The sequence below is a fragment of the Strix aluco genome, chromosome 3 (assembly GCF_031877795.1).
Source record: "Strix aluco isolate bStrAlu1 chromosome 3, bStrAlu1.hap1, whole genome shotgun sequence".
NCBI lineage: Eukaryota > Metazoa > Chordata > Aves > Strigiformes > Strigidae > Strix > Strix aluco.
The window spans coordinates 86,730,699-86,748,702 of NC_133933.1; the positions used below are offsets into that span (position 1 = coordinate 86,730,699).

The window sequence follows — 18,004 nt, forward strand, 5'->3', positions numbered from 1 at the left end:
AGGCAGAGTGATCAGGCACACTGGTTTTACATTACTTTCTATCACTTCAGTTTCTATAACTTCACTAGAGAGATTTCCTGACTTGATAACGAGCAGAAGACATACTCATCTGAGAGTGCAATTTATTTACTTACTGGTGGGAATGGTAGTAAAGGAAAAAAAGGGGGGAGAGAACTGTAACATAAAATAGCATACCAGAAATCAGGGGTTATACGAAAAGTATACATTGCGAAATGTAGTTTTCTAATTATGTATCTTTCTTACACTTGAATCTTCATGAATTTAGAATTTAAGGCTGTATATATATCTCTTTGATACCAAAATTAGTTCACTTATGAAAAAAGTGTATTACTACCACCCATTCAGTGCTAATGTGAACCTAATATAATCTGCTTTATGGCGTTTTGAACATATGCAGAGAAACTCTACTTCAGCAAGTATGTATACTGACATTTGCTTTCAGTTTTACTGTATACTGTGACTAAGTTTTAATGGTGCTCATGGTACTTGCTGAAGGTAAATGCCTGTTTCTCTTGAGCAATGAGACTTGTACGTGAGAAACAGTGTTAGACTTCAGACATGTGAATACTAACCTTTTAAATTTCCTCTGTTTATTTTAGGCCAGATTGACTGGGCTGCATTAGCTCAGGCATGGATTGCTCAGCGAGAAGCCTCAGGGCAACAGAGTGTAGTGGAACAACAAGGAATGATGCCAAACGGACAGGATATTTCAGGAATAGAGTCTGGTCCAAACAACCATAATAATTTTCAGGGGGATCCCAACTTCAACAGAATGTGGCAGCCAGGTTTGTTTTCCTTCCCATTCATTCTTTTTTCTAATGTAATGAAATTTTGTTTTTGTCAGACAGTTTTGGGGTGAATATGCCCCATCCCTTAGGTTTCAAGATGCAAAACTACCAGTAGCATTAACTAATTAACTGAGTATCACAGTTGCTACTTTCCAGTCAAGTGTTCCACGAAGTGGGTAACAGTACAGATACAAAGGTCTGGTAACACAGCTCAGTAATATCTATATAAAATAAATAAATTGGTTTTATAATATACATATGCAGAAGATTTGTTCTGTTGCTGAATGTTGTAGAAAGATAAAATGTGAATCGCAGTAATATCTTTATTTCACTGGATCTTATTCTTACATCTTATGTGTTTTGTTGCTTATCCCACTGCAATAGGAATAGCAGCACTGAAGGCAGCAGGATGCCTCAGAATTAAAGAGCATCTGTTGCCCTCTCCTGTAGCGTAATACCTGCTTCTGGCATGATCTTGCCACATAGAATGAGTTCAAAATATAACTGGCAGATGCTGGCTTTAGGTGTCTTAAAGTCTTGAAAAAGGAGATGGGCAAAATTCTGTGTGTGAAATACGTTTTAATTGCATGTTTCATATACTTTGCCCTATTTTACTTTCATATCTGATTGTCATCTGCTTAATTTTTCAGTTATTGTAAGTTGGTTGAACGCTTCTGTTAGTATTGATTGTTTTCAGTGCTTTATAACTTTCTCAAAACTTCAGTTTTGGCCAAAAATTAATTTTCTTTTTAAAACTTCATAAAATAACGCTGCCAATAAGCATGGGGTAGATATGAAGTTGTTTTCTGAAGGGTTTGTTATGTCACAGCACTATAATGCAATTTGACATGCGTGAGCAAGGTAGTTAGTAAGCCTGCATGCATGCCTTCTGTTGTCTTGGTGAAAACTGCACTTCGTGCTTGATTCTGTTAATGACTGAAAGAATAACACCTCCAGTTTTCACTGTGACTATTCAAATTTATTTAAGTGCAATGTTTAATACAAGTAGGCTTAAAATGTCATTGGCGGTTCTTACATGTGTGTAACAAAAGGGAGGTAGCCATCAGTTTCACTTAAGTTTCACTTAACTGCCGTGGGCTATAAGTTATTGTAGCCACGTGTAAGAATTTTAACTTTACTATGTGGCGGTACATGGATTGTATTCTAGCTGTATTTCTGTATATCAAGTAGAGGTTTTCACAGAAATACTGTGTCATTACTGGACAGCTTCTTTTTTCATACGATCCTGTGGCGGTGAGTTCTTCCTCCTATGCTTTTTTTGACTGTGAGGTGAAAGAGAATAATATCTTAAGTGGTAGTTTTTGCAAATAGTCACAGAATGGTAAAAGTGAGCAAGACATTTTGCTGATAATTACAAATATCTGGCACCCAAGGTAACCCAGAAAATGCAGAACAGGAAAACATCTTGGCTCTAGGAGAGAAAATAATGTAATGGCTTTTGTTAACAGGAAACAATGTGCCAGTGCATTTTTTTATCATTGGGTATATCATTCGGAGAATACATTGTTTTCCCAGTTTTTGGGACACTGATAAAGGTCATGCTGATGCAGATATGACCCAGCTTCCCTTAATTTAGGCAATGTCATTCTTAATGTGTAAGAGTAGTCACAGCAGACAAACTAAATCATAGCATGTATGGCTAGCCAAAGTTCTCTTCACGTATTTACTCTGTTTCTACAAAGTTTCATCTTTCTCCATATCCTTCCAAGTTTTGTTTTGGATCCAAAAGTCCTTTATGAGCTACTAGCAAAAAAGCAAAATGGCAATCTGAAAACCAACTGCATAACTAGCAGTGAAGGGATTCATGTTCCACAAGTGAAAACAGCATCTGTTGTATGCGATTTGCAAACTTCCAAGTCAGTTGACTTCAAGTAAACTGGACATTTAAATAATAGTGTCAAATGTTAACACATACCCTTATGAACAATAACTTTTGTAAATTTTACTTAAAGGATAAAGGATTCTGTCCCTTAGACTACTTTAGGAGTATTGACTCCGGAAAAAGATTTGATTAATCAGCTAAACATGACCTACCAGGATGACAGGGAGAGTGAAAGGAGTGATATAAGCTTTGAACATGCAAAAAAAGAACAACCAAGTAGAAGAGCAATGTTAACCCCTTTTAGTTGCTACAGTAATGGATCCAATTATGATGCAGATGGGAAGGACAGTAAAAATTAGAAAAATTGAAAGAATTATTAAAGGACTGGATGGAAGGTAGGAGTTATCCTCAGAGACTAGATATTAATTCTGTCACAGTCTACAAATATCTGTATAGTGGACATAGTTCTTAGACTGATTTCCTAAGAAGATAAATCTTATGGCCACATTAGCTATTAATTCATTCCTTAAACCCTTTTCACTCTGTTAGCCAATTGTAAGTTACATTTGAGGGCTTGACTGTAGCTTATGCTGGGACCTCTGTTAGATATTGGCAAATCTAGGGAATTGTCCATTGTCAAGCCACAAGACTTTGGAAAGCAGGTTTCAGTGGTTCTGCTGCTCACAAAACCATTTGCTTTCCTTAATAGGTCTTTTAAGTCTATTATGCAAAGACATAAAATAGCTCATTACTTTGAAAGTTGAAACAACATAAACATAGAGAAATATTGAGCAGTGCTTTAACAGTTTACACAATTAGTAAGTGCTGTGGTGGACTCAATATCATGTAGTGTCTCTGTGTCTGTCCAGTTCTGCCCCCCACCATGTTTTAGTTCAGCTACAGCTATTTGTATTTCCTTCATTTAGTTGAAGAAATTATTGAGACAGTATAATACAGTCTGTAGATTTATGATTCTTCATAAGTTTATCATCTCTGTTGCTTTGAGGAAACTTGTGATAAATACAAGAATACTTGAGTGATTGGTGACTCATATAAATCATACTAACTTGGTATTGAATTGTATTCTAAATCCTAAACAGAATGGGGAATGCCTCACCAACCCCCTCACCCACCTCCAGATCAGCAGTGGATGGCTCCAACCCCAGGTCAAATGGAAATTGTTCCTCCATCTGAAGACAGCAACAGTCAGGACAGTGGGGAATTTGCTCCTGACAACAGGCATATATTTAACCAGAACAATCACAACTTTGGGGGACCTCCCGATAACTTTGCAATGGGGCCAGTGAACCAGTTTGACTATCAGGTGAAACATATTTGTTGCTTTAATATTGTAGACGCGCAGAGTCCCTTCCGTGGATGTGTTCCTCTAATATCATCTAGCGGCGACTTTCATTCTTCAGTTCTACAAACATCTACAGAATCTGTTATCTGCTAAGATACATTTTTACCAAATACTTTACAGAAGAGACTTTAGAGTTTGCAGTTCTGTTCTGAGGCCAAAGGGTTTTTTCTATACTAGTCATGAGAAATGGCTGTTGTCTGCAATATTAAAATGAATCACTGTGTTCCAGTATATAAATTAACATTATGTAGTTTTGTGTTTAAAAAAAAAAATAAAAGAGGAGAAGGAGGAGGGGAAAAAAAAGTTCAGAAATACAGCAGATAATGTACCATAGGGAACAGTCCTGTATTTGCAGGGAGATAGACTGGATGATCCATTGATCTTTTCCATATCTATCTACTGTGATTCTTTGAATAAACAATGGTATTTCTAAAAAATCCACATCCCATTTTTTCTTCATTCTGGCATACAAGTTGCATAGCATAATAAATCTGTAGGTGGTTTTAGCACTAATAATAGCAGGGGACATTGCACAAATCTTTAAACACAAAGAAGTTTTGGATCTTTCCCCTATTTTCAGTATTTTTCTTTCAAAACTCTTGATATAAATGACGAACTACACCTGTTAAAACACCTACCTCCTGTTCATAAACAAACCCAAGGGAAGACAGGCAGAAATGTGCTTCTATCTTCTGGCCTACTTTTCTCTATTATTAAATTCTCTTGTTCAGCAATATTATTAGGAAATGAACCAATATTTTCAAGTACACTAGTTTATTATAATTTCCTTTGTTTACTATTGTGGGACCAACTCTTAAAATTAATTTCTCTAAGTACAACAGAAAACTTGTTTTACAGTGAATAACAGAGGGATGCTTGGCCTGAAATTATAGTGGAAGAGTGCTTCTACCATTAGTGACTTAAATAGACAGTCAGTAGAATCTAATAAAAAAATTGATGCTATAACTTTCTTCCTAAACACTCTCCCCTTAAATAGTTTCATTACGCTTTTCTGGGCAGCAAAAACTAAAACAAAAACCCCCTCATGTATGCCTCAAGACTTGTGACTTTTGGATTGGATAGAGCTTGCTCAGAACCCAGGGTCTGTACTAAACTTGCATATTTATGCATTTAATATTTTAATCAGCCATACTAATAACATCTGTGAATGATTACTGGAAAGTGCACAGTGCAAAGTTCTGTTGTAATAAAAGCTTGAACTTTTCATTTTTTGTCCTCACGTCGTAGTTACAAGGAAAGACTGCTAACATAGCTAGACTTCTAAACCTTAATTTTGTGTACTCTTCATTTAACTGCATGCTCTGATGATAAGCTGGCAAAGAACTGATGGAGATAGATGGTGATTATAGGGCTTAATGTTTAGCACAATATGAAAAGAGATTGGTTGAAGCCCTTTCAGCTTCATTAGTATCCCTTCTTAAATCTAAGTTTACTCATTAAGTATTTAAGGAAAACTTGTTTCCTGGGGACCACAGAAAAAAAGATTGAGAGATCTCAGTAGCCTAGAAATCATGGATTCCTACTTGCATGGATTTCTGTAGACCGACTTGCGCACATGCTGTATTTAGTGTTACATGTGAAGAAAAATAAACTGCATTACTCTTTCAGCATGGGGCTGCTTTTGGTCCACCTCAAGGTGGATTTCATCCACCTTATTGGCAGCCAGGACCACCAGGGCCGCCAGGTCCACCAGCACCTCCTGCACCTCCTCAAAATCGAAGGGAAAGACCCTCATTCAGAGACCGACAGCGTTCACCTATTGCGATGCCTGTGAAGCAGGAGCCTCCACAGATTGGTACATGTTAACCACTCCTTAATGAAAAAACATAAAAGATATGTTTTGAAAAGAATTGCAAAATTTGAAGACTTTTTTTTTAAATAAAGTAAAAAAGAAGGGAAAGAAAAAGCTATTATAAATGTTTTTTCCCCACAATCAGTTGTGTGGCTTGTTTGTATTGGGATGGAGGGTTTGCTCCTTCATTCTTGGTGGTTGGTTGTTTTTTGTGGTTTTTTTTTTTTTCTTTTTGGGGGGGAAGGTTTTTTTCATCTTACAAAACTGTAAACCTTGCTTATGTAGATGCTGTGAAGCGTAGAACTCTGCCTGCCTGGATTCGTGAGGGTCTGGAAAAGATGGAACGGGAGAAACAGAAAAAATTGGAAAAAGAGAGGATGGAGCAGCAACGTTCACAGATGTCTAAAAAAGAAAAAAAGGAAAGTGAGGAGGCTGAAGAAGGGGATGGTCCACGGTTACCTCAGAAAAGTAAATTTGTAAGTAGAAGAGTTTGCTTTTTGCTCAGGTTTGTATTTTCTGAAAGGTATCAACTTTTTGGTCTCTTCAAAAAAGAGACTCTGTATTCCTGGTTATCTCTTTGTTTCTGTTGCTGAAAGTACAGTTAAGCTGCTGCTTAGTTGATATTTACGTGGTGTTTTGAAGTTGTTAAGGTCTGAGAGGTAGAAGTATATTATTTGATCTGTAGTAGCAAAGAAAGATGAAATTGGGTTTTTTTCTGTATTTTGGGAACATAGATGGTCTTTGAAGGTTTGAATTCTAAATCAATAGCTGAACAAATTCAGGTACCTGTATTTGCTAAACTGAGCCCATTTAGGAAGCCTTGTGTTGCCTTCACTTTAGCAGTTATCTCACTTGTTTGCAGTTCTGAGTACCTGTCTGGCAGTGAACTGACAACTATTTACTTGTCTCATGTGGATAGAGAGGTACCTGCATGTTTATGAGGAGGGGAGAAAAGAAATAGAGTTTTATGATATCTGTAATACAGATTTCAGTATAAAGTAAATCAAGTTGACTATCATAAGTAGAAACTAATGAGTTTTACATCTAAGTTTTTCCTTAAATGTGTGATGCTGTTCTTGTAGGACAGTGATGAGGAAGATGAAGATGCTGAAAACACAGAAGCTGTAAGTGTTGGGAAAATCAGCAGGAGTCCATCCCCAGCTCCTCAAGAGGAGCAAAGTGAGCCAGAAATGACAGAAGAAGAAAAGGAGTATCAAATGGTATTAATAATACAGTTTTCACAAAGTATTTCTGTCAATTTGCTCATATTTTTCGGGCATAGCAAAGTAAAACACTTTCGCTGCCCGATACTGTCAGTAGAGGTATAGTACATATCATACAGTAAAGCAGGGTTATATTTGCATGTGTCTTTATAATGCTGTCTGTCTTATGTAGACAAGGATTTAGGTTATATAACTCATATTTAGCACAGTAGTGAAAGAATGTAATTACTGTAATCTTTACACTGATTGTTACTAATTCTGTGGTTTGGTTTAAGTTGTCAGATTCTTGAAAACTTAATGATTAAATGCACCCATCTGAAATCTATGCTTCAACCTCAGTTCCTGCGAAAGGGCATTTAAGAGATGTATTCTTTCAAGGAAGTGCTAGAAGCCTAAGTACTAGACCAGCAACAATGTCACTGTCTACAGAAACTTCATACTTTGAACTCATAGTTGTATGCTAATTGTACAACTGAAACCTTGTTAATGAAGGCTCTGAATTCTGAAAAGTTTCATGACTCTATTTTTGTAAAGCACATGGCCAGACTGAGCAGCTTGGAGAGCTACCTACCAACATCTCAATATTTGTAGTAAATATGTAATAATAAAATCCTATCTAAGTAACCTCTGATGGTTTTTGAAGGATTGGGGTCAGTGAGGCAGCATGCCAGACAGAAATGTGCTCTTTATTTTTTGAAAGACTAAATGGGATTAGTCTAAGTACATTTCTGATTTACATACTCTTTTGTTGTATCATCTTTGACATGAGGAATCAGTGCCCTGGATGGCTGTGCGTAATACACGTGGAGACACTTCACAGTCAAAAATACAAACTGTTCTGAAAGTTTTGAAATCAGGTCAAATTTAAACAGTTTCAGATTTACATTTTTAAGTCATGTCTGTTGAAAGAACTCATTAAATAAAATGTGCAGGAGAATACTTTCATAGCCATGAAAAGAAGTGAAGCTCTATGGATCTAAGTTGGATGCAGCATTTATTCAAGAGGGTTTGGCCTTTAATTGTGTATATACAATTTTCTTCAGATGATGCTGACAAAAATGCTGCTGACAGAGATTCTCTTAGATGTCACAAATGAAGAAATTTATTACGTGGCCAAAGATGTTCACCGTAAAGCAACTAAAGGTATGCCGGGGTTTTGGGGTTTTTTTTTTTAGTTTCTTCTGTAAATATTCTATATTTGCATGTCTCTAGAACATTTAACCTCCATAGTTACCCCCCAAGAACAATTCCAGTATAATGCATCCAACTTGGTAGAGTTCAAATCCAGTAATCATGTACTGTTGTCCTGTGCAGTGTATTGTGAGTTACTTCAGTTATTCCATTTCTTTCATATAATTCATTTTAGTTAAAATGGTACTTGTGTGTCAATGGCTCTTGAGTTGTAGCTGTTTCTTATTGCTATCATCTTTATCTCAAGTTCTTAGCTGTTCAGAAGTGAAAAGAGACGAACTTTGAGTCCTCAATTAGTAATCTGTTTGTTTTCACTATTAACATGTATTGTACTTACATAACAGATTTTTTTAACATAACTGAGTTAATCTAAATATGTAACTACTGAAACCTGAAAATTATGTGCAGATGCTGTAACTTGGAAAGTGATTTATGAGTATATATTTGGTTTTTTCTGTTCACTATTAATTTGCAGTTAAATTTTAAATCTTCATGGTCAGAAAAATCTAGAAGTGGTTTTAAATGGATGATGCGTTTTTAATGTTTCTTCTCTCCCTCCAAAGAACAGCAATAGTAGTAGATTTAACAATACCATAGACTCATGACTATGAAATCGTGGCTATTTGTGTTAACATGTTGTTCCTGTTGTTGATGTGATACAAAGCTCCTGCAAAACAGCTGGCACAGTCCAGTGCACTGGCTTCCCTCACTGGACTCGGTAAGTATGTTCCTTATTTTTGAGAGGGCTTAAAGGGGGAGTTTCACTCTTGCCTTGCGTTTCTAGAAATTGCATTTTGAAACTAGGTTTTAATTGCCCAGGAGTATGGGTCACTTTCTGATAATGTTGTTACTATCAGCACCTTTGTTTGTTCCACAGGTGATCCTACTGATATAAGTGGGATGGTTTTTGGAGTAAAGGACTAGTCAGTGTGAGTTAGTGTATGAGTATCTTGCCCTGATTTTGAAAATACATAAAAACTTTAGATAAATTTACTTTTCAAAGTATGACTGTTTCAGAAGCACACTACAGTCTTCAGAGAGAGGAATACTGGTTTATATTGTTCGCCTATTTTGATCCATCCAAACAAAAAGGGAAAGTTGGTAGAAGAGTAATGTGAAAATCTATAAATAAAAATATTATAAACTTTGGAATTACTATTTTATGGAAAAGCTACATAAGCACAGAGGCTCCCATATCATATATTACTAGAAACAACACGGGAAAAAGATTGAAATTCCAACTTGAGACACAACAGTGAAAGATCTTTCCCAAGATGTTTTTTATCATCTAAAACGTACTACACCAGTGTCAGCGATCAGTTACGTGTTCGTTACGTGGAATTCTGATGAATTAGATTGAATGTTATCATCACAAATATCTGCATGTTTTAAAACTAACTCAATAAAGATCGTAAGAATCTCAGACTGAAGAAAAGTTAAAATATCTCCATGTCAGATGTTTAAATTGACTTTACCTTTCTTATCAGTCCAGTAGTTACTAATATCTCTAGGGGAGAAGAAAGTTCATTTCTATTCCATCTCCGTACCTGTCAAAATGCAGTGTTTTCTAGATCAATATAGAAAAATTGATATGGCATTCAGAATTTCTGTAGTCTTGGACTACGGAGGCGGCTGAAGTCATTTCAGAGGTGTCTTCTGGGAAAGGTCCCAGGCATTTTCTGTCCGGTTGCTGATACAGAGGCAGGCACTGTTATAATCTCTGCAGGGAGCTTTTTTGCCCTTCCATACAATGAAAAAAGTACCATGATCACAGTGATTACTTGCCGAAAATAGACGAGCTGTTCCAGAAGGAGTAGAACCAGACAGTGAGCATCAATGCAGATATGGGGGCCTTGGTCACATCAAACAACACTGGCACTTACCAGAATAAAGTGACTTCTTCAGAGAAGAGGAAGTGAAGGAAGGGCAATGTTACTCTCCTCTTTGCCCCACAGAAATATTAAGAACAAAGCTTAATCTTTCCTCGTGATAGACTGGACTTTATGCACGCAGGTGGACTGGGTGGTTATGGATCAGGAGACAGTGAAGATGAGAGGAGTGACAGAGGCTCTGAATCATCTGATACTGATGATGAGGAATTACGACACAGAATCAGGCAAAAACAGGAAGCATTTTGGAGAAAAGAGAGAGAACAGCAACTACTACTAGAAAAACAGCTAGAAGGTAAATCATATAATGTCTTCCTACTGTGTTGCTGTATATGGAGTGTACTAAGTATATGTAAATTGGTGAGGAGGGGAAACACATTTTAAGCCAAAAAATATGAAGCCAAATTTAGAAATACCATTCTTTAATTAAAAAGTTTTAACAAAAAAGATGCTTGAGCTACTTGATCAGAATGGGGTTTGCTTCTTTTCTTTCTAATAGAAAAAAACATACGTAGTGGTTCCCATAAGCTATTCTACTTCAGTGTTAAAAGAGCAGACGCGGTGTCTACATGATACAGATACTGTACTGTATAAATAATAGTATCACTATAAAAATGCGTGTGTGTATAATGTATTTTTTAAAGAATTATTAATATCTCACTCTTGACTTGGGGATAAATTTCACCTTTCTGCACTGGACTGCAGTTTAAATAAACTTGATTTCTTAAAGTTGTATGCTCTAAGTATCCAAAGCACATTTCACATCATCTGAAAAACTTGCTTTTCTGTTACATACTCTTGAGCAGTGTGCCTTTCACAATGTACAGTGGGAAGCTGCAGTTTCTTTGAACTCACCGTTCTCAGTTGTAGTTGAGGTTTGTTTCCATACGCTGCATCTTCATACAACTGGGTTTCTGTACCTAATACCAGGGAAAGATTATTGAACCCAGACAGTTCACACTTAGCCTCTGAGAAGGTGGCAGGCTTGATTTTAAAGAAAATAAAAATAAATCTGTGATTTACCTCTGCTTCTCCACACAAGGTAAGGTTAGTCCTTTTGTACCAATAGTATAGGTCAAAAGGGTATCACAGTCACCTCGCACTGCTGAAGAGCAGTCTAGATCAACAGATGAATGCAATGGTAAGCAGTTGTGATCTAAGTTCATAAGCTGGGGCAAAAAGTGTTATTACGCTAGCATACTTTTTTCTTAGTTTAAGATGGATGATTTCCTCCTTTTAATTTTAAAGGCCTAGAAATATAAGACATATGTATCCCTTAATAAAAGGCTGAACTAGCTAAATTTTTGGTTTCCTTAACATTCCTGTCTCACTCTGAGTGTTTTAAGATCTATGCGTAAAAGGATAGCTGTATGGAGAGTGACTGAGTGGTGGCCTGTGACCTCTGTTTTCCTAGTGCAGGAAGCCAGATGTCAGTTTGGGGACACCTCCATGGGGCTATTTACAGAAATATAAATCTAGAATAAAGAGTCTGATTCTATACATCCAAAATACCGAAGAATACTAAACAGAGGGTCTCATTTGTAGTGGTGTTTAGGAAAGGCAGAAGATTTCTAATATACAGTACAGTATCTTGCCTCTGCCTGTGTTACCTAATAACTCGGGGACTCTAGGTTAGAGTTGGCCATCAGTTGCCATTTGGATTGCACTGGGTTTCTGCATGGAGTTTCATTCCCTAAGTTAATTCAGGAACTGATGGCCCACATCAAAAGGCCATTTTTGGGTTAAAAATGTTGAATGTCCATTTATTTTTTTGTGGGTTCAATTTAAAATGGGAAGAGGAGATAAACTTGGCCAGCAATGCAAAGGTTCCTAGGTTGAATAGAAATAAGTAAAACTTTTTTAAAGTCGGAAACCTCTGGAAAATGCTCTGAGGATCTGAATTTCTTTATTTTGCTGTATGAAAATCTTGGCCTGCTACTCATTATATTACTTTCAACAAATGTATTTTTAATTCTTCTGTGGTCTTCTTACCATGTTTATAGTATTTGCTGACTACCAAGCTTATATATAATCTCAACTGACATTAACTTTTTATTTTGTAAGAGCTTCACCATCTATCTGTGTTAAATGCTGTGGCCTTAACTTTTGAGCTGAGTCTTAAGCAAAACATTATCTAGAAGTCTCTTTTCTATGCTATTCCTCTCTTCCTTGCAACTCATTGGCTATAAAGCCTGTTAAAAACAAGGAAAAATGTAAACTGCTTGTACTAGTTAGCATTTAGGACTAATATAAGTTATCCTTGGAAAAAGCCATAAACCCAATATTTTATTTCAAAAAACAAGCATGTGTCACTACAGCAGAAGGTACTCCTCCATGACTTTTTTGAGTAATGAGGCCTACAAAACATACAGGTACAGCTGACATTGCTCTGAGTTTGAGAGGCCACCCATGCACTGGGTGGGAGATACAACTTCATTAGACCAGCCAGTGATTACTCAAACCCAGATGCACAGGGCTGGAGGGCAAGCAGGAAGTGTCGGTACCACTAGAGGAGTGTTGTAGGAAGGAAGAGGGGAGGATCCGGTGTGTAGAAAGGTTGCAGGAGGAAAATGTGCGTGTAGATGAATTTCTGGAGTTCTGGTGCTAAGGATATTTGTTTGAGAACTTCATCTTAAACCACTGAAACATGAAATAACAGCAAGGACTTCTAAAAGTGTCTGGGCTTGTGCACTTTTTCTAAACCAGGAGGACATTTTTCTAGAATTCTAAAAATAGGAAATAACAAGTTGTTTGGTAGGTAGTTGGTATGATGGCAGTGTATTAATTATAGGTATTATGAAAAGTGCTTGGAAATTTGGTTTTGCCAAAAGTAACAGTATGGAAATTATTGGCATATTAGTCCAAATTTATTGCATTTTTCTTTCGTATACTTTTTTTCCAGAAGAGAAGCTACAAAATGAAAAAGTTTCAAAAGAGATGAATGAATTTATCAACAAAGAACAAAACAGTAACTCAGCATCCCAGGAGTCAAAAGAAACTGAAGCAGATATGGTTCATGAAAAGAAAAGATCTCCAAATGCAATCCCACCTGATACAGAACTCAAAAAAGAGGGTAAAGAGAGGACAGGAAGGAGTGGGTCAAGAAGCTCTAGCAGCGGTAGCACTAGCAGCAATAGCAGAAGCAGCAGCAGTAGCAGCACTGTATCTAGTTCATCCTATAGCACTAGCTCAGGTAGTAGTCGCAGCTCTTCGCGTTCTTCCTCTCCTAAAAGGAAGAAGAGACACAGTCGCAGTAGGACGCCTTCACATAAAGTTAGGCGCAGTAGAAGCAGGAGTTACTCCCACAGAAATAGGAGAGAGAGGAGTAGGAGCAGGGAGAAAACAAGGGAAAGGAGAAGATCTAGTAGAAATCGCAGTGCTGAAAGAGGGGAGAGGCGAAGAAATCGGAGTCCTTCGAGAGAGAGAAGCTGGGATAGACGTAGAAGTAGTAGCCGTTCAAGAGACAGGCGAGCTAACCGTGCGAGCCGCAGCAGGAGCAGGGATAGACGTAAAACTGAAGACCAGCGTAGAAGCCCTACTGGAAATAGGCACAAACATAAAAGTGAGGGTAAAGATCAAGAAAGGAAGAAGGAGCAGGGTGGAGGTGTAGATAAAGACAGAAAAAAGAACAGAGAAAGGGAGAGAGATCAGGAAAAAAGAAAAGATAAGCCCAAAAAAGAGGAAAAAGAAAGTAAGGCTGGCAATCATGATGACAGTAGATTAAAGAGAAAAAGAGACAGTGAAAGAACTTTCTCTCGCAGTGATTCAATATGTGTGAAAATAATAAGACAGGATTCCAGACAAGAAAGCAAAAAAATTTCTACCAAAGATAGCAAAAAACAGTCAGGCTCCGAATCTAGTGCGAGGAGTAGTTCTGAATCACCAGGAAGCAGTAAAGAAAAGAAGGCTAAGAAATTGAAGCATATTCGGTCATGCTCCATGGAGAAATCTCAAAGGTCTGGTAAGAAGGCAAGCCGCAAACACAAGTCTAAGTCACGATCAAGGTAGTATACTTTTTAAGTATTTTGTCTGACTTTTAAAAATTTTTTGATATTCATCTTCATGTGTACGGCATATGAACTTTTTTTAATAAAGTATGGTATTTATTAAATTTTTTGTCTTAGGCAAAAGTAACTTTGGAAAATCTTTTAAAGCTATTAATTACTAAGCCTAAAGTGTGTGTGGGTTTGGGGGTCTTTTATTTTTTCCAATTAACTTTTTGCCCTTTTTCCTTTATTTTTCAGATCAACAACTCCTCTTCGTCGTAAACGCTGAGGAATTTATGGCACCAGTGCTATGACGTTTAAAAATTCCATGAGTTATAAAAGGCTTGTCTCATTATAGAGGCACATTGTGGCTATGTAGGTGAAACCAGAATCCTTTTTTTATCTGTAAATAGGTGTATTTTTTCCAAATGCTGCTCAGAATTAAATACCTAATAGGATTTCTTTGTATTACATTTTTTCAAGAACGGTAGTGCTTATTATGAATATAAAACAGGCCATTCTCTTTCAGCTGTAATGTTCTTAAAATTACTATTGAATGTACTGTGATGTCAATAAAGCTCTTTAGTTCATTTTTTGTTTAAAATTCTTGCACCTGAATTTTGTGTTAAATTGTAGAAAGTACTTCTAAAAAAAAAAAAAGAAAAAGGCAGCTTTTTTTGGTATAACAAATTTTTAAAGTACTTGAAAAAGATTTTAACATAAAACACTTGTCAAAATATGTAATCCATGGACACTATGAGATTAATCTATTGGGGAGTGTGGAAGAACAAAGAAAAGACATCTTATTTTTTCTTTAGATATGTGTAATAGATTTTTAATAATCTTTTTATTTGGACTAGCAAGTAATATATGCTGTGTGTGTAAAATATGGGTCACTGTAATACAAGCTATACTTAAACAGACTGAACCCCATTAGGAATATGTGCAACTAACTGATCTTGTGTGAGTGTTAAGCTCTGGAACTATATTCCTCACCCAGTTTTCAGAGAGAACTTTCTGGATGTTCAGGGATATTACAGGAACAAGAATCAGTATTTTAGATGTTTTTATGGAATATATTTATAAATGGCACTCAGTACACATTAGAAAACTAATAATAGGTTAACTTTACATTTTGGGACATGCATTAAATGTGTAGTAAACATTAAAGCTGGTTATTTTTGTTAGTGTTATGAGAATTGTGATTCCTGTAAAGCTAATGCATTGATTAGACCGCAGTGTGACTAAATTTTTATTTTTAATATCACCATAAAGTGAAAGAGGTCACTGATTACCTCCTTCTTCAGGAAATGAATTTTTGCTGTCATTAAGAGTGTGAAATAATACTAGTTAAAAAAAAGCAACACTACACAGCCCTAGGCCCGTGACTGTTACAGAAGAACATTAATTCAGGAAAAGATCGAGATCTGTGCCTAGAAGGTCTGGTATGATACCAATTGTGAAAAAAGGCTTAACATCAAAGTAAGATCTTCTTGATGGCTCTATCTTCTAAGAAAAGTATACTAGTACTGGCAACTTGCAAAGCATGTCTTCATGAACAGATTAATCCATTTAACTAAAATCAGAATTCAGCTATGCAGCATTTTTGCCAATGTAATTTTTTTCATATAGATGCAGAAGTAAACTGCTTCAGTGCAAAGAATCACATTTTAACTATACGTTTATTAAGCAAGCTAATGGCTGGTGAGGACATGCATGTTTATCAAAACACTGTTACAGATAAATAATTAGTTAATCAGTTATTTATAACACACCCCCCCAATTAAGTCCTTTTACATAGAGTAAGCAGTTATACCTTACTTATACCTTATATTAAATAAGGCATAATTTGGAACACATTACTTTTACTTGCATTGGTATGGATATAAATAACAATGTATTGATCCAATCTCAGTACACTATTGGCTCTAGGTAAAAGTGAGGATTTTTTTGAAAAGTAGGTATCATAACAATTCAGATGTCTTAGAAGGATGTTTTCTGAGAGAGAGAGAAGCTAGAATTAAGTTTAAGAAAAGCTATTGAGGAATACAGTTTCCATGATGCATTGAATTTGGTTTTCAGTTCAGATTTTATATTTTCTGTCTAATAATAAAAAAGACTGTGTATGAAAAGCTTTATATACTCTGCCAACAACTGGAATTCTGTCACTTCCTGTAAATATGAAAATTATTTTTTTGACACAAATGCACTTCTATGGGTAGTGACTGTATGCCAATAAAAAGAGCATACGATCTCTGTATTTAACTGTTTCAGAAATCTTACTAAACAACAAACTCAGCACACCAGTAATTAAAAATACATTGGTACTATATCAGCTTCACATACATTAGACTTCTTGGGTTTTAGTAACTCCCTTGTGAATGTTTTTCCAGTGGTAAAGGCTAAAGTAACATCCAGTCTTTAATTCCATACAACTGAAGTGATCTAAAAGGAAAACATATGCAAATATATACAAAAATGGGAATGCATAATTTTGGAAAAGGCTAAATTGGGTTGTTGCTCTACTCTTTTACATTTTAAAATAAACACTGCAAAAATAGTGCAGTGCAGGAGAGCAAGACATACAGTTTTGAATGTCATGCAGCGACATGACATTTGGAGGCAGTTCCCTTGAAAAATGTTTTTAATAAATAAGGAATGGTGTGGAATCAAGTGAAAAATGGTTTCCATGCAAATTGTTTTGAAGAGGAATACAACAAAACCAATGTGAATATGTACCCCAAGGCCCTGTTAGATCATTTAAGAACAAGAACTGGCTGGGGCCATGGATAGGCCAAAAAAGTGTAGTCGGGTAAAATACTCTAACTTTAAAGAACGAGCAACTACACACTTCTTGAAATATGGCATAATAACTGGTTTGGAAAAAAAATGTCTTGTTATTTGTGTTTTTGAGGCCCTGTCTTGTGGGAGAGGTTAGAGTCTAGGCTGCTGCTTTTAACAGCCATTATCTTAAAGTCTCTGTTTAATAATAGAAAAATTGAATAGCTACCTCTAGTTTAAAACCAGCTTACCCTGTTCAGTAAAATACTTGCCATTGTGCATGTATTTAATGGCTTTTTAGTAAATTTTTTAAAATCACAAATATAAAAGCAATGGCAACATAAGGAATGGCTTGCTCTCTCCAGAATTTGCATTTGCTTTGCTAAATACATGAAAAATAATGAATTAATTTGCATAAGTAATAAAATAATTTGCATACGTAATATGCAGAAGCACACTTTGAAGGAAGGCTTAGTTTTGTGTCTTAAGGAGACCATGTGTCTTAGCATAAAGGATTTCTTTGAGCTCTGTTTTTTCAGAAGCTCTGAGGTGTTATTTACGACTTGTAAGTCCACTGCACCGGGACCTTTGCTGGATGGAAAGTAGGTGAGAGGGAAGCAGTGCACATAGATACCAAGCAGGTTTGCCATATATTTAATTGCTGCTGATACAAGCTTGAGACCTTTCAGTAGTCCTTATTTAGCCTTAAAAAAAAAAAAAAAAAAAAAAGCAAACTTTTAACTATTAGATGAATTACATTGTATTTACAGACCTGTAAATGGGCAGGTTTCAAGCACTGAGGGTTGTAGCACAGAGAGAGGTCGGTTAATAAAAACAGACTGGCATTAGATAGAGGGAAGAACGAGTCAAACCATGACTGGCTATACTACTCCAAACCTCCTCCTGCCTGGAGGGTGCTCCTGCCCCTGGCTTTGTGCAGGCTGTGCCTCCTGCCTGTGGGTGCCAGCATGCCTACGGCCAGGCAGGGGGACCTGGCCACTGGGATCCTCTGCTCGGAAAGCCCGGGAATGCTGCCGGTACCCCTGCCTTGCTCCACACCCTTCCCTTCCTGCCAGCTTTGGTGTTCATGGGACTTTCTCATGAGA

At 36.5% G+C, this 18,004-nt stretch overlaps 1 protein-coding gene across 8 annotated transcripts in view; it reads left to right on the top strand.

Annotated features, from left to right (window-relative positions):
- The window catches only part of PNISR (PNN interacting serine and arginine rich protein), a 30,073-nt gene extending 13,696 nt beyond the window's left edge, over positions 1–16,377 (top strand). For all 8 annotated transcript variants that reach the window (XM_074819484.1, XM_074819479.1, XM_074819486.1 and 5 more), the window contains 10 exons: positions 621–806; positions 3,753–3,976; positions 5,645–5,831; positions 6,114–6,304; positions 6,911–7,048; positions 8,095–8,194; positions 8,907–8,960; positions 10,256–10,426; positions 13,034–14,135; positions 14,376–16,377. In XM_074819484.1, coding sequence (XP_074675585.1) covers positions 621–806; positions 3,753–3,976; positions 5,645–5,831; positions 6,114–6,304; positions 6,911–7,048; positions 8,095–8,194; positions 8,907–8,960; positions 10,256–10,426; positions 13,034–14,135; positions 14,376–14,406 — 2,384 coding nt within the window. In that variant the 3' untranslated portion in view covers positions 14,407–16,377. The remainder of the gene's footprint in view (positions 1–620; positions 807–3,752; positions 3,977–5,644; positions 5,832–6,113; positions 6,305–6,910; positions 7,049–8,094; positions 8,195–8,906; positions 8,961–10,255; positions 10,427–13,033; positions 14,136–14,375) is intronic.
- Positions 16,378–18,004: the final 1,627 nt, after the last annotated feature.